Below are 13696 nucleotides of genomic sequence, written 5' to 3' on the forward strand. Positions count from 1 at the left end.
GGGGGCTGGGGCTGGGGCCGGGGGAGGGTGCACCTGAGGCTTTGGACTCCGACCGGCGGCCAGGGGGATCCTCTGTGTGCGCCTGCGGAGCGTGAATCTTGCTTCTGCTCCCCACCCCCAGGCTGCCGCTGCCCGCCTGGCCAACTAATACAGGATGGGCCCTGCGTGCCCATCTCCTCCTGCCGCTGTGGCCTCCCCAGCCCCAGTGCCTCATGGGCGGTGGCCCCAGCTGAGGTGGCACAGGTGCACTGCCAAAACTGGTATGGCTGCCCACCGGTGGCCAAGCGGGGGGCTCGGGAGCTTTGGGTGGGAGGCTTGGGGCAGGTCAGGGTTATGGGCATTACTGGGAAACAAAGGCTCTGTTCCCCTTGACTCGTGCCCTTGACCCCTGTCCACAGCACCTGTATCAACGGGTCCCTGATGTGCCCACACCACGAGTGCCCTGTCCTTGGGCCTTGGTCAGCCTGGAGCAGCTGCTCTGCTCCCTGTGGTGGGGGCACTACGGAGCGTCATTGGAGCTGTGAGGAGGGTCCTGCGGGGGTACCATGCCAGGGCCAGGACACAGAGCAGCGGCAGGAATGTAACCTGACGCCCTGCCCTGGTGAGCACCTGGGGTGGTGGGCACCTGCCCCTTCCCTCTAGTGCCGCTGAGCTCTGGCCCCCGTCCCAGCTGGCCTTCGCCAGGGCAGGGGGCCAGTCGGGAGACAGTCCCTTCCCCGGGAGCAGTCCCTTCCTCAGGACTCCACCTCACTGTCTGTGCGCTCCCCCCCACCCCAGAGTGCCTACCTGGCCAGGTGCTCAGAGCCTGTGCCACCGCGTGCTCACGCCTCTGCTCGCATCTGCAGCCTGGTGCCCCCTGTGTGCAGGAACCCTGTCAGCTTGGCTGCGGCTGCCCTGGAGAGCAGGTATGTCCAGGTGCCATGTCCCGACTCCCGTAGGGGGAGCAGCCAGGTGGGGGGAGGGGGAGAAGTGGGTCTGAGTATAACCGGAGCCCGCACCACCCCAGCTGCTGCACAGTGGCACGTGTGTGCCCCCCGCTGCATGCCCCTGCACCCCAACCTCTCTGCCGTGGGGCCTTACCTTGCCCCTTGAAGAGTGAGGCCCGGGAGCTTCCCCCAGGGACTGTGCTCATCTGGAACTGTACCCGCTGGTGAGGACCAGGGGGCTGGGGTGGGGCGGGGGTGGAGGGCAGGGCTGCTGAGAATGGCGGTGGGGAGCAGGGCCTCGGAGGCATCGGAACCCATGCTTCTGTCTTCCCAGTATCTGCCGAGATGGAGCCTTCAACTGCTCCCTAGCCGACTGTCACGGTGAGATATGGCTGTCTAGGCCCCTGCTGGTCCTTCCAAAGGCGGGGGGCGGGGGGCGGTGGGGGGTGGTTGGCCCTGCTGAGGACAAAGGCAATGCTATCTCTTTCAAGAAGCCCCTTCCCTGCTCTGTCCACAGTGATGTTGAGGGCATTCCTGTGTGTGCACAGAGCAGGGCTGTGAGCGAGGCAGGAAGTGAAGGGTTCTTTCCCTGCAGAGGAGGAAGCAAAGGTTGAGAGCATGAGCTAAGACAGGGTCTTTGTCTGGCAGTCCCCAGGCAGGTGGTATCTGCCCTGTGCTGTTTTGCCCCCATCTGGTCAAAGTCAACAGGCCTTTGCTAAGGGCTCACCTGTGCCCCGCCCTGGCACCCTGGGCTCTGTGTGGATTCAGAGGCACACAGGTATGGTGGGACCCGAGCACCCCAGCCTGGTGCTGCTGCTGAGGGCAGACTGACCCACCAGAACAGAGACAGGAGACGGTTTCTGGCCCACTGACAAGCAGGCTGCACCCACAGGACGGGAAATCAGTGCCACAAGAGGAGAGGTCACGGTGGACAGGACTAGTCAGGGGAGGCTTCCCGGAAAAGGCAAGATGCGAGTTAGGCCCTGCTGGTATTTGGGAAGGTGCGTAAGAGCAGAGGGCTGTGTTTGGAGGCCTACAAGTGCAGAGTGGGCAGCACTGGGGAGGGAGGAGGGACTCTAGGGGTGCCTGGCGTGGGACGGGGGAGAATCAAGGCTGGACCTAGGGCTGACCTGAGTGGTGGTGGTGGTGGTGGGGTCTTCCCTGGCAGAGTGCCCCTACGGGGAAATGTGGCAGCAGGTGCCCCCTGGGGAGCTGGGGCTGTGCGAGAGGACGTGCCAGGAGCCCAACGCCACGGAGATTCAGGGCAGCTGCAGTGCGGGGCAGGCCCCGGGCTGTGTGTGCCGGCACGGGCACTTGCGCAGCCAGGCGGGCCTCTGCGCGCCCGTGGACCACTTGCGAGTGCTGGCGCCACGGGCATCCCCACCCGGTGAGACGCCGCTGCCCCTCCTCAACCCAGGCCTCCCTCCCGTCCGCGGGCTCCTCCGCTCTATGCCAGGGCCATCCCACTGGGACAGTCTCTGGGCTCTGTCGGCCCACCTCCCTCCTGAAACTCCTGTTGCCGCCTTCAGTCGCTGGCTGCTGGTTTCAGGGAGGGGGTAGTAGCGTAGAAAAGCCTAACCAGCAGAGAGATGGAGATCGAGGCGGAGAGGAGGATGTCCCGCATTCTCCCCAGCCCCGATCCTGTGACAGCTGCCGCTGCCTCCGTGGAAGGAGTGTCTGCACCCAGCGCTGCCCACCCCCCCCCACCTGTGCCCAGGTACCGCCAGCAGCCCTGCTGCCCTCTCAGAGCAGCTCCCTGGGGTCCTTCCTCCGTCCCTCCCCAGAGGCTGGTCTTAGGGCCTCGAGCAGGCAGTGCCGGGGCACCTGGGCCATCCTCCTGAGTGGGCTGGGGACCACTCCCTTTGCAGGGCGAGGTGACCGTGCAGGAGCCAGGGAGCTGCTGTCCCACTTGCCGCCAAGAGACTCTGGGTATGCCGGGGACCTGGGGCACTTCCTGCTGTGCCTCTTCCTGCTCTGGGCCCTTCTCCCAAACTACCCCCATGCCCACCCTAGGAGGCCTGCCTTCCCCAGTGCAGCCTACCATGAGGATTAGGGGAGTGGAGACCCCTAGCGCTGCCTCATGGCGCCTGGCCACCCCTGTCCCAACAGCCGCAGGTGCCCCTCGGGTCCACACGCTGCTGTCCCCTTCACACAGAGTCCCCTCATGTTGGCCTTCTCTCTCTGCCGTGCCCCCACCTCCTGCATTCACCTGCTCCTCCCCACAGAGGAGCAGTCAGCCTCCTGCCGGCATCTCACTCACCGAGCTGCGCAACCTCACCAAGGGCCCCTGCTACCTGGACCAGGTAGAAGTGAGCTACTGCGGAGGGCACTGTCCATCCAGCACCAGTGTCATGCCTGAGGTGAGCCAGGGGGCTGCCGTGCACCCTGAGGGCCTACCACAGCGAGCCTAGACCTGGGCAAAGACCCCGGGGACGTGAGGGATGCAGTCAATCTCAAGGAGATGCAGATCAGAGCCCGGGTGACTTTTCACCAAGGTGGTGGTCTCCACCTGCTGCCTGGCCCTGTGACCTCCACCGGGCTTGGGCTCCAGAGCAGGCCTCCACCCCTGCCAGGGGGGTCTTCTCCTGCTGTGGGCCTACCAGGACATGAACAGGAAAGGCATAAATTAGGAGCTAAGTTAGGCTCCGAAATCACAGCCCAGCCTATACTGAGAAGCTCTGTGGGACAGGCTGTTTACACACAGCCTCCTCCCAGACATTCCTGGCAAGGCGTTATGAGCATGTCCCAGGAGACGGATTGAGCTCTGCCCTGCACTTGCTCTCCTCAGAACCCTCCCAGAACCCTGCTTCTCCCCGACCCGGCTGGCTCCCGCGCTTGGCGAGGAGTGTTGGGATCTGGCCCTCCCCGGGATGGGAAAGGCCACCAGAGGGAAGGCGGGGGTTTTGGGCAAACGCGTTTGGCCCCGCCCCTGCTCAGCCACGCCCCCCCCCCCCCCCCCCCCCCGCAGGAACCGTACCTGCAGAGCCAGGGCGGCTGCTGCAGCTACAGCCTGGACCCCGAGAGCCCCGTGCGGATCCTGACCCTGCGCTGTCCCGGCGGCCGCGCGGAGCGGGTGGTGCTGCCCGCCATCCGCAGCTGCCAGTGCAGCGCCTGCCAGGGTGGGTGTGGGCGGGGCCGGGCCAGGCCAGGGGCAGGCGGGGGGCTCGGAGGGGGGGGGGGCTCCGGGGGCGGGGCGGGGCCGGGGCGGGGCCGGCACAGGCCTTCCGAAAGGCGGTCCGTTTCCCAACTCGCAGGCCCCCGCGGGATTCTGCCTTCTTGACCCCTTCTGACCCGCTCCATCCCGCTTCTTGGCTCTCTTGTTGGATTCTTCTCCAATCATACGCACGCTTGGGGCTTTGGAGTCAGTCAGAGCTGCTTCATAGCAGCCCGTCTCTTTCCTTCCTTGCTCAGCGTCCGTGACCTCAGCCTCACCGCCTGGCTGACAACGTGCACGGGCTTGTTGGGAGGGCTTAGTGAGAGCGCACGTGTGAAGCGCCTGCCAGGTGCTCGGTTCTCGTTAGGTACCCGGGGCCACACTGTGGCAGGTGAGAGAAACAGGTGCAGGGACACTGGTACCGCCTGGACGGAGCGCAGGGCAAGAGCTGGCCTTTCTCTGGCCTTCCTCCTGGCGGGTCTCCCTCTCCTGCCAGTTTGCGCCGCTGTCCACCCCTTCCGGGCCTGACCACTACCTCCTTGCTAGTGCCTCTCCCGCTCATTCGTCCTCCAGGAGGTGACTTCTCAAAGCACTGACGGCTCTGCTGCACGAGGCTGCCTCCACCCCTCATGTCATCACCGGGCTCGGAGGCACTGACTCCCTCCTCCCGTGCCGACCCGCCCACTCCATGCCCTGGTACCAGCATCTCCCAAATAAAGTGACACTGGTAGCAAGCCCGTGTGCAGAGTCTGCCTCTGGGGACAAAGGGGTAAGGGGGGCAGAGTGGGTCTGAGCCCTGACCTCGACCTGCACAAGGACTGTCTCCAGGAGGCTTCTGTTAATCTGCCATGCTGGTGAACTTGGGCGAGTCACTTCCCATGTATGTGCCTCAGTTTCCACATCAGCAGGTTGCACATAAAGTCTGAAGTTCTCTGGTGCATGGCTTCTGCTGGCCAGTTCTGCCCCTTCGTCCCGCAAAGAGCCCTCTCCCAGTCTAGTTGGTGCTGCCCAGCTCCACCACCCTCTCCTGCTTCCAACTGCCATTTCCCCTCATCCAGAGAAGAGTTCAGCTGGTGGGTCCCATTCCTTGTCATGGACACTCCATGTGGATAATCCATTCAGTTCTCACCCCTTTATATACAGTGACCTTCCCCTTCACTCCACGAACTCAGCTGTTTTCAAACACTTTCCAATATTTACTTACTGATCACGACTTCCCATCCTTCCAGCTTATGTGCTCTAGTGCCCCACTGCTATCATTTATTTCAAATTCATTGAGCCCACCAGGTTCTCACTTTTCATTAGCTCCCTCCTGTCTCCCCTCAGGAGTCACGGTCTGCATGGTGATTCTCAGCACCAACTGCACATTAGAATCACCCGAGGAGTTTTGAAACCCTACCAATGCCCAGACCCCATCCTGAGCCCATTAAATCAGATTCTTTGGAAACCTCGTGGGTAATTCCATGTGCACCTAGCTGGAACTGAGAACCACCTTTCTGTCATTATAAATCACTCCAATGCAAGTACTGTTAAATCCCTCACTTTTCTATCTCCATTCATCCCCACCTGGCAATATTCTAACTCAAAAATGTGCCCAAGTTTCTGCTTCTAGACAGAATTTTGCAGATAGGCTGTTTTTACCTTAAACTTGTAATCACAAACCTCAAACAGGCCTTTAATTCAATTTGACCCTCCTACCTCTTCTGTTTCCCTATAAACTCTATTTCCTGTTCTCTGCAATGACTATGCATGCCTTCTCTTCCCCACTCCCCCGTCATTTTCATGAGATGACCTTGTCCCACAGAGATGTCCTCAGATGGGAAAATCTATAGCAAATCCATAACAAAACAAACCGACATCCACTCCAGCTGTTCCTTCTTCCCTCGTGGTGTCATCTAGAAGTATCCCTACCCCTGGAAACGGCCCTTGATGCTGTGGTCCTGGCTCCTCTTGCCTCCTCAAGGTCTTGGGTCCTCGCATTGCCCCACCTGGGCTTAACCATCAGTTCCCTTCCCAACAACAACAGAAACACTACCCCGTGTCTCGCATCTTAGCCTCCTCTCTTGACCCCATGTTTCCCTCTAGATACTGCCCCATCTTTCTGTACCTTTTCATGGAGAACACTCTTTCAGTTACCAACCCTAGCTGTCTCAACCACCTCACCTCCAGTGTTTAAACCCCCAAACAAGAATCTGTTATAAGGAGACAGGGATAACTCGGGCAGAAATACGGCTCTCTGAGGTACGTACAGAGAGGGGTGGCTATGACTGAGCTGGGAGCTGGAGATTAGAAGGCCACCTGGAGTCTTCGATCTCATTTCAGAGCATCTGTCTCATTTTTCTTTCTCAGAAGCACCGACTCCCCTGCCGGTGACTGCACCTGGCCAGAGGGAGGCTGCTCAAAGCACACGAAGCTATGAACTGAATTGGATTCCCCCCAAACTCCTCTGTTGACTCCCCCCTAAACCCCAATGTGACTATATTTGGAAATAGGGCCTATACAGAGGTAATTAATGTTAAATGAGGTCAGGAGGCTGATAGGATTAGTGTCCTTAGAGGAAGAGACACCAGAGAGCTCATTCTCTCTCTCATTCTCTCTCTCTCTCTCTCTCCCTGAGAACACACAGAAAAGAGGTCATATAAGGACACAGCGAGGTGGTGCCGCCTGCAAGCCAGGAAGAGAAATCTCACCAGAACCAACCAACTGGAGACTTCCAGTCTCCAGAACTCTGGGAAAGTAAATTTCTCTATGTTGTTATGGCAGCCTGAGCTGAGGTCAAATATTACAGTTCTACTCACATGGATTGAATGCTCTCACATTTCTAGAAAAGGTATTCCCATTGACCCCTGCTGAGTTTAGCTCTATTCAACCCTGGCTGGAAGAGCAGAGTCGTATAGTATAATGGAAAATGGTTACTTGGGACCTGCTCAGGGTGATACTCAAAATATTTAACAATCAGTGTGGCAATATGTATTAATAAAAATTTTAAACATAAACTATGCTTGATTTTTTTATTTAAAACTTTGAATTGTGACTTAAAACGCATACATGTAAAAGTACATCAAACATTTTTATAGTTAATTTTACCAACGCCTTTATAATAATCACTTCCTTATTTTCTGTCATTTTTCCCTCCATGTATACATAAAGGGAAGGCCATGAGGGAGCTTTCTGGAGTGCTGGAAATCTTCTGTATCTGATCTGAGTGGTGGCTACCTGGTACGCATGCAAAAACACATCAAGTTATACCCTTAAGATTTCTGCACTTTACTATTTATTATTTGTACTATGATTATTATACATATTACACCCATATATATTACAAACTAAACAATATATTATTATAATAACTTCAAATAGTTTTTTATGTCTGTAACCAGGGCACAGGGGTTCAAGGGCATCTGGCTCCGGGGGTCCCAAGCAGACCAGGTTCAGCCACTCACTGCAGACAAAATCCAGAGACAGAGATGAGCAGTGGTGAAAAGAGAAAGGAATTTATTTCAGTGAGGCCAGCACCAGGAAGACAGCAGACTAATGTCTCAAAGACTATCTCCAAAGTGCTGAAAATACTTCTAAGTTTATAGAAGGCAAATGTGGGACAAAAGTTGATGGGCACATGCAGGTGGGCAGGAAAGGTCAGGTTGATCAGTGTCTTGAGGTCGGTCACGTGGGGTCTTGCTGGCTCAGGGCAGCGGTTACTGCTCGAGGGGACAGTCTTTGTTCCCATCACAGAATGCTTTGCCTGAGTTAAGACGTGAGCTGGAAAGAAATCAGTTAGGAAGTACAGACAGGTCAAAATGGAGGCAGGTGAAGTCTTCTTTCATGTCTTTTAAAGAAGATTAGAGAAGAAAGAGCAAGTATATTTTTATGGAGTTTGGTCTTCTTTCTTTCCTCCTTAAATTCACCCTCTAGGGCGCCTGGGTGGCTCAGTTGGTTAAGCAACTGCCTTCGGCTCAGGTCATGATCCTGGAGTCCCTGGATCGAGTCCCACATTCGGCTCCCTGCTCGGCAGGGAGTCTGCTTCTCCCTCTGACCCTCCCCCCTCTCATGTGCTCTCTCTCTGTCTCAAATAAATAAATAAAATCTTTAAAAAAAAATTCACCCTCTACTCTGCAGTAGGACTGATCCAACTAAAGTGCAAATTTGCCCACACCATTCACTGGCTTAAAACTCATTTCAAACTCCCTAAGGGAGCATACACTGCCTTCCACATCCAGCCCCCAAGTATCTCTCCAGTGCCATTTCCCATAATTTCCTGTCTCACACCATCCCTGCACACACCATTTGCTCAGCTGTCTGGCTTTGCTTATGCTATTTCTTATGGCCAACTGCCCTCTTTGCAACACATTTCTCTCCCTCCCCCCGCCCACCCCCGTTTTAGTTAACTCAGGCTACCATAACAAAATACCAGAGACCGGGTGGCTTAAACAACAGACATTTATTTTCTCACTGTTCTGGAGAATGGGAGTTCAAGACCAAGATGCCAACATGGCTGGGTTCTGGTGGGGACTCTCTTCCTGGCTTACAGACAGCTGCCTTCTCGCTGTTTCCTCATATGGCAGAGAGAGACAGCATGCTCTCCTGTGTCTCTTCTTGTAAAGACACTAATCCCATCATGAGAACCCCATCCTCATGATCTCGTCTAAACTTAACTACCTCCCAGAGGCCCCACATCTAAATACCGTCACATAGGGGTTACATACAAATTTGGGGGTACACAATTCCATCCATAGCACTTCACCTCGCTACCGCCTACCCCTTAATTCAGTTCAGGTGCCACTTCCTCAGGAAATCCTTGACTAACCATCCCGTAGATTCCCACAACCATACTCTAGACAGACAAAGTGTGCGTTAGTGGGGTCTTGTGCTTACCTCTTTCCTTGCACTTGTGTCTTTATTTTATAGTTATCTGTTTCTGGTCAGTTTCCCCAATAGACTATAAGCTCCTCGAAGGCAAAGATTTGTTTCATTCAGCTGTGCATTCCCAAACCTTGCACAGTGCCTGGCACGGGGCAGGCAACCAACGACGCTTTTTGAATGAATGTTAAAAAAAAAAAAAAAAATCCCTTCTAGATTAAATAAAATCTGAAACCTTCAAGGCTGACGCTGGCCCTAAAAGTGAGAGGGAACAGACACAAGATCAGGCATTCTCATAGCCCAAAGAAAACGATCTGCCATCAATGCAGGGTCTGGGAGAGCGTGGTGCGGGAGCTACCTAACAACCACGGTCCTCCAGCTAGGCGGGAAGGGCGGAGAGCGAGCTGCTCGGCGTCCAATCAAGGCCCCGCATTTCGGGAGCCAATAGCGGTTTGAGAACCGCTTAACTAGGCGGGACTACGCTTCCCGTGATGCCCCGCCGTCTAGGGCCAGGCGGCTGCCGTAAAGCGGTTCGCTCGGTACGGCGCTAGTCCCAGCCGCTCGCCTCTCCCGGCCCAGGGAGCGCTGCCGCTCTCCCGACGAGAGAGAGCGAGCTCCTGGCGGTGCGCGCTCCCCGTCCGGGCGCCCTGCCCCCTGGGGGCCCCGGTCCCCAAGGTGGTCGCGGCGGCGGCATCTTCAGGCCAGGCCGCGGGGGGAGGGGGCGGACTGGAGGCAGTGGCGGGGTCAGCACCGGCCACCGCAAGCGGGGCCATGGAGCCCAGGGAGTCGGGGAAGGTAGGCCTGGAAGGGCCCTGGGGCCGCCCTCTCCCCTCCGGTAGATCCCTGACCTGGGCTCCGGCGAGGCGGGCGGTACGGGCGGAGTCCCCACTGATGAGCCAGCCTTGCAGGGAAGGACTCGCCCGCTCGCCCGCCACCTCTTTCCTCCACTCGGGCGGCCTTCTCCCCGCGGGTGTCGCAGGGAGGAGCGAACGCACCGGCCCCGACGCCCCGCGCGGCCTCCTTGTCCCCCCCGCCCCTCCCGCTGGCCGAGCCGTCCTCTGCCCAGTGGCCCGCTCGGTTGATGCTGGGGTGGGTGACCCCGCTCAGTGTAATGATGTAAAGGTGCTTCCTGTTTTCCCACACCTCCGTCGGGAGTTTCGAAGAGGCCCAGCGTGTTTTAAGGCTGGTTAAGACCGAAGTGGAAGCCAAGGGGTAGGGGTTACGGAGAGGCAGGGTAAGGGTTTGGCCCTGACTACATAGATCCCCCTTCCCAAGAAAGGGCTGAGAAGAAAAAGAGAAGGCATCTGGCGTATTTCCTGCCCACTTAGAGTTGCTAGCTTATCTACTTCGTGTAGTAGTGGAATCGCCTGGAAGCATATTCCATAAACTTCCTTCAGGCTTGGGGCAGGAGGCTGTGAGCTGGAAGAAAAGGTGGGAGAAAGTGCTTGACGGTAGAGTGAAGTGGGTTTGACAAGATTGCCAGAGCTCAGAGGCAGTGTCAAAAGACCATTTTGGTTGTAGGCATTTGGTCTGGAGACAGTGGCAGCCTCTTGGGACCAAGATCTTTCTGGATGTTCTTTGCTGCCTGCTTCCAGTTCTTGAGGATTGCTTCTTTGGCGCGAAGGGAATTCCTTCCACCTATTTTCAAGTGTGTATTGAGTCTCTCAAAAAAAAAGAAGAAAAAAAAGTTAATAAACATGTGATCAGTGGTTTAGTGTGAGGGAGATGGTGGAATACAGGATAAACATGAAGTGACCACATTCCCCGAGTTCTTCCCACAGATCTGACTTCAATAACTAGGACAAGCCTGGAAGGGTTGTCCCATAGACAAAAGAGAGAAAGGATAATGAGATTATTATTCACGCTGTAGCTTCTCCTGAAAAGGCTGGGAAGGACTGAGTTAACAAGAGAGTTACCCCTTACTTAAGCCTCTCTTCCACACTCCCTTCCCTTCACAAGCTACAGGGATGCATTTAACAGTTGAAACAACCAAAGTAAACAGTCTAAGACAAATAAAGCTCAACGGAACCTAACTAAAAGATTGAAGGTGAACTGTGTGCCAGCCTCATGTTAAGCACTACAGGGGATATCAAAGAAGTAAAGGAAATGGCCCTTGCTCTCAGGTAATATCCCCGGATTCGTTTCGACTGAACCAAGTTTTGGGAGCAAAATGTAATGGGGAAGAAGGATCATAAGCAATTGGCATTGAAAATTGGAATTAGTAATTTGAGGTTGATTTCAAGCTATTCCGTTTAGTTGCAGGCTTTCTTAGCTTTTGTTATCACATTTTATTTTTTGTTTTTGGGAGAGAGAGAGAGAGAGAGAGATTATGTGGGAGAGGGGCAAAGGCAGAGGGAGAAAGAATCTTAAGCAGGCTCCATGTGCATAGCCCCATGCAAGGCTTGATGACCCTCAGATCATGACTTAAGCTGAAATCAAGAGTCAGTTGTTTAATTGTCTGAGCCATCCAGGTACCCCTAGGCTTTCTTGGCTTTTAATGGGAGAAGAGAGAAATGTAAACATTTTGGGAGGTAGGGGAGAGATTTGATGTCATCTTTAGGCCCAACCACTAATTGAAAACCCTGGAGACTGGAACTTTCACTCTAGATTCTAATCTTGATTTCGGGGTGTCTCAAAAAGATGCTCACCCTTCCACAGTGTGTCAGTTTCCTAACCTGGGAAATTAGAAGGTTATCCAAAGATGAAATAAACTGATTGAAAAACAAACTGGCAGTGTTAGATCTCTTGCAAATGAGTGGCAGCAACTAGACTGGGTAGAATGTCTGTGCTATTCTAAAGTCCCCTTGTGAGTGTGTGTGTGTGTGTGTGTGTGAGTGTGTGTGTGTGTGTATATATATATATACACACATGTTTGGCTCAAGCCTGGGAGACTGGGGGTCCACTTGAGGTAGTGGCTTTGTCTATTATTAGTATCTTCCTTTGGTGCTATTTTGTGATATTTATTAACTAAAAGCAGTCTTGGCCTGTTGGATTGGGTGTGGGGTATCTTGCTTGCCATTGGCAGAATAATGGATAGAAGTCAAAGACTTGCCCCCATCACTCTATCCCATTATCCTGTTTTATTTTCTTCCCAGCCCTTATTACTATGTAAGATTCTCACATTTATTTATTTATTTACATGTGTGCTGACTTTGCTCTCTGCTATATCCCCAGCTAGGACAATGGAGCCGCATCTGGCATTTCCTAAGTTCTCAGTATTTTTGGAATGAATGACTCATAAAATAGCATCATTCCAGGAGCCCTTCTGCTACAGGGTGTGAATGCTCTGAAGAACACTGCAGTCTGACACCTCCTGTGCCCTCTGGGAGACATTTGATTTTTGGTGCTGCCAAATAGGAGTATTTATTGTGTATGTATTTACTGCCTCCGCATTTCTGGTTCCTACCCCCTCTGGCTTTTCCATGGAAGTGGTCATTCTGATCTCATTTTTCTCTGGGCCCAGTTCCATTATTGCACTTATATCATTGATGCCTGTCACCTCCTGATAGATTTTAATCTCCTTAACAATAGTGGTTTTGTTTTCCATGTCTTAGGATCACCATGCACCAAGCACGTGAGAAACAATAATAAATGTATGTTGCATGAAGTAATTAAGTGCCTATGAAAAACTTTCTGCATAATGTGGTAGGGGTAGGTGATGGTGAAGAGGTTATAAAATAAGCCAATCAGCATAGGCTTCCCGAGTACCTCCAGCTCCGTGAGGGATGCAAAGGCTTCCTTGCTCAGGGGAAGGAGAAATGTATAGATCAGGTGGTTAGGAAATCCCTCGTGAAAGAGATGGAAGGTGAATAAGACCCTGATGAGTGGGTAGACTAAGTAGGTAGGGGGAAATAGGCAGAGTCAGGGAATCTAAAGGTTGGGTGTGTAGAGGGAAGAAAGGTGCAAGATATGTTAAGTGATTGCAATTACACTAATTATCTGCAATAGAGATTCCAGGTGGGGCATTACGTAGAGCTAAAGTTAGGAAGGTGGGTTAGGTTCAGATCGAGGGAACTTGGTTCTGGCCTTTGTCAGAGTTCTGCCCTATAGACAGTGGGAACCACTAAAATAGAACATCCAGAGATATTCTTTGCTTTATATATAGATAAGAAATTGCTCTTAATTCAAGATTTGTGTTTTCTTTACATTGGAATCAGGCTCTTGCCACATATTGGTTAAAAGGGAAATACCAGTTAGGACAGTCACTCTTGTTGGGAAGACACTTCTTTATTATCTAAGCATTCAGTCCTGCCCATACTCTTCATCCTTGTGGATGCTAAAGCTAAAGTGATGGATCTCTTGGCTTTCATTATAAGCCCACCTGTTCCCTCAGGAAGAAGAGGGGGGTGGGCATGAATAGGGAGTCCTGCTTGTCCTTGGTCACAAGTTTAACCTGCCCCAGTCGGAACAGCTTGCTTGCTAGTCCTGGTGTACAGTAATCATCCTGGGATCTGCCTTCAGTGTAATCTCAAATGTTCTCTTCCCCTCCCCCATGTTGGCTCTCCTTAGCCCATTTCTTTTTTTTTCTTTCAGATTTTTTTTTTAATTTATTTATTTGACAGAGAGAGAGACAGCGAGAGTGGGAACACAAGCAGGAAGAATGGGAAAGGGAGAAGCAGGCTTCCCGCTGAGCAGAGAGCCTGATGCGGGGCTCCATCCCAGGACCCTGAGCTGAAGGCAGATGCCTAACGACTGAGCCACCCAGGCGCCCCTCCGTAGCCCATTTCTTATGTGTACCCCTTTCCTGTCTGACTGCCTC

At 53.7% G+C, this 13696-nt stretch overlaps 2 protein-coding genes and 1 long non-coding RNA gene across 11 annotated transcripts in view; 2 read left to right on the plus strand and 1 right to left on the minus strand.

Moving 5' to 3' along the window:
• Nucleotides 1–4769, plus strand: part of SSPOP — a 52242-nt gene extending 47473 nt beyond the window's left edge. Inside the window, 14 exon segments of the mRNA XM_035723222.1 lie at nucleotides 122–260; nucleotides 399–601; nucleotides 778–905; nucleotides 1007–1096; nucleotides 1098–1150; nucleotides 1261–1307; nucleotides 2095–2279; nucleotides 2281–2313; nucleotides 2539–2643; nucleotides 2795–2855; nucleotides 3152–3177; nucleotides 3179–3286; nucleotides 3895–4045; nucleotides 4654–4769. Coding sequence (XP_035579115.1) covers nucleotides 122–260; nucleotides 399–601; nucleotides 778–905; nucleotides 1007–1096; nucleotides 1098–1150; nucleotides 1261–1307; nucleotides 2095–2279; nucleotides 2281–2313; nucleotides 2539–2643; nucleotides 2795–2855; nucleotides 3152–3177; nucleotides 3179–3286; nucleotides 3895–4045; nucleotides 4654–4676 — 1352 coding nt within the window. The 3' untranslated portion in view covers nucleotides 4677–4769.
• A 2808-nt stretch (nucleotides 4770–7577) lies between these two features.
• On the minus strand, nucleotides 7578–10438 carry LOC113911412. The gene is made up of 3 exons (XR_003516460.1): nucleotides 9786–10438; nucleotides 8953–9192; nucleotides 7578–7839 (listed from the first exon to the last, which is right to left on the minus strand). It is a non-coding gene; the product is annotated as an uncharacterized LOC113911412 (long non-coding RNA).
• ZNF862 (zinc finger protein 862) overlaps nucleotides 9474–13696 on the plus strand; it is a 36692-nt gene continuing 32469 nt past the window's right edge. For 2 of the 9 annotated variants that reach the window (XM_027573972.1, XM_027573980.1), the window contains exon 1: nucleotides 9569–9732. In XM_027573972.1, the coding sequence (XP_027429773.1) occupies nucleotides 9709–9732 (24 nt within the window). In that variant the 5' untranslated portion in view covers nucleotides 9569–9708. The other 7 variants (XM_027573974.2, XM_027573973.1, XM_027573975.2 and 4 more) reach the window with 7 other exon arrangements.

The sequence above is a fragment of the Zalophus californianus genome, chromosome 12 (assembly GCF_009762305.2).
Source record: "Zalophus californianus isolate mZalCal1 chromosome 12, mZalCal1.pri.v2, whole genome shotgun sequence".
NCBI classification, from domain to species: domain Eukaryota; kingdom Metazoa; phylum Chordata; class Mammalia; order Carnivora; family Otariidae; genus Zalophus; species Zalophus californianus.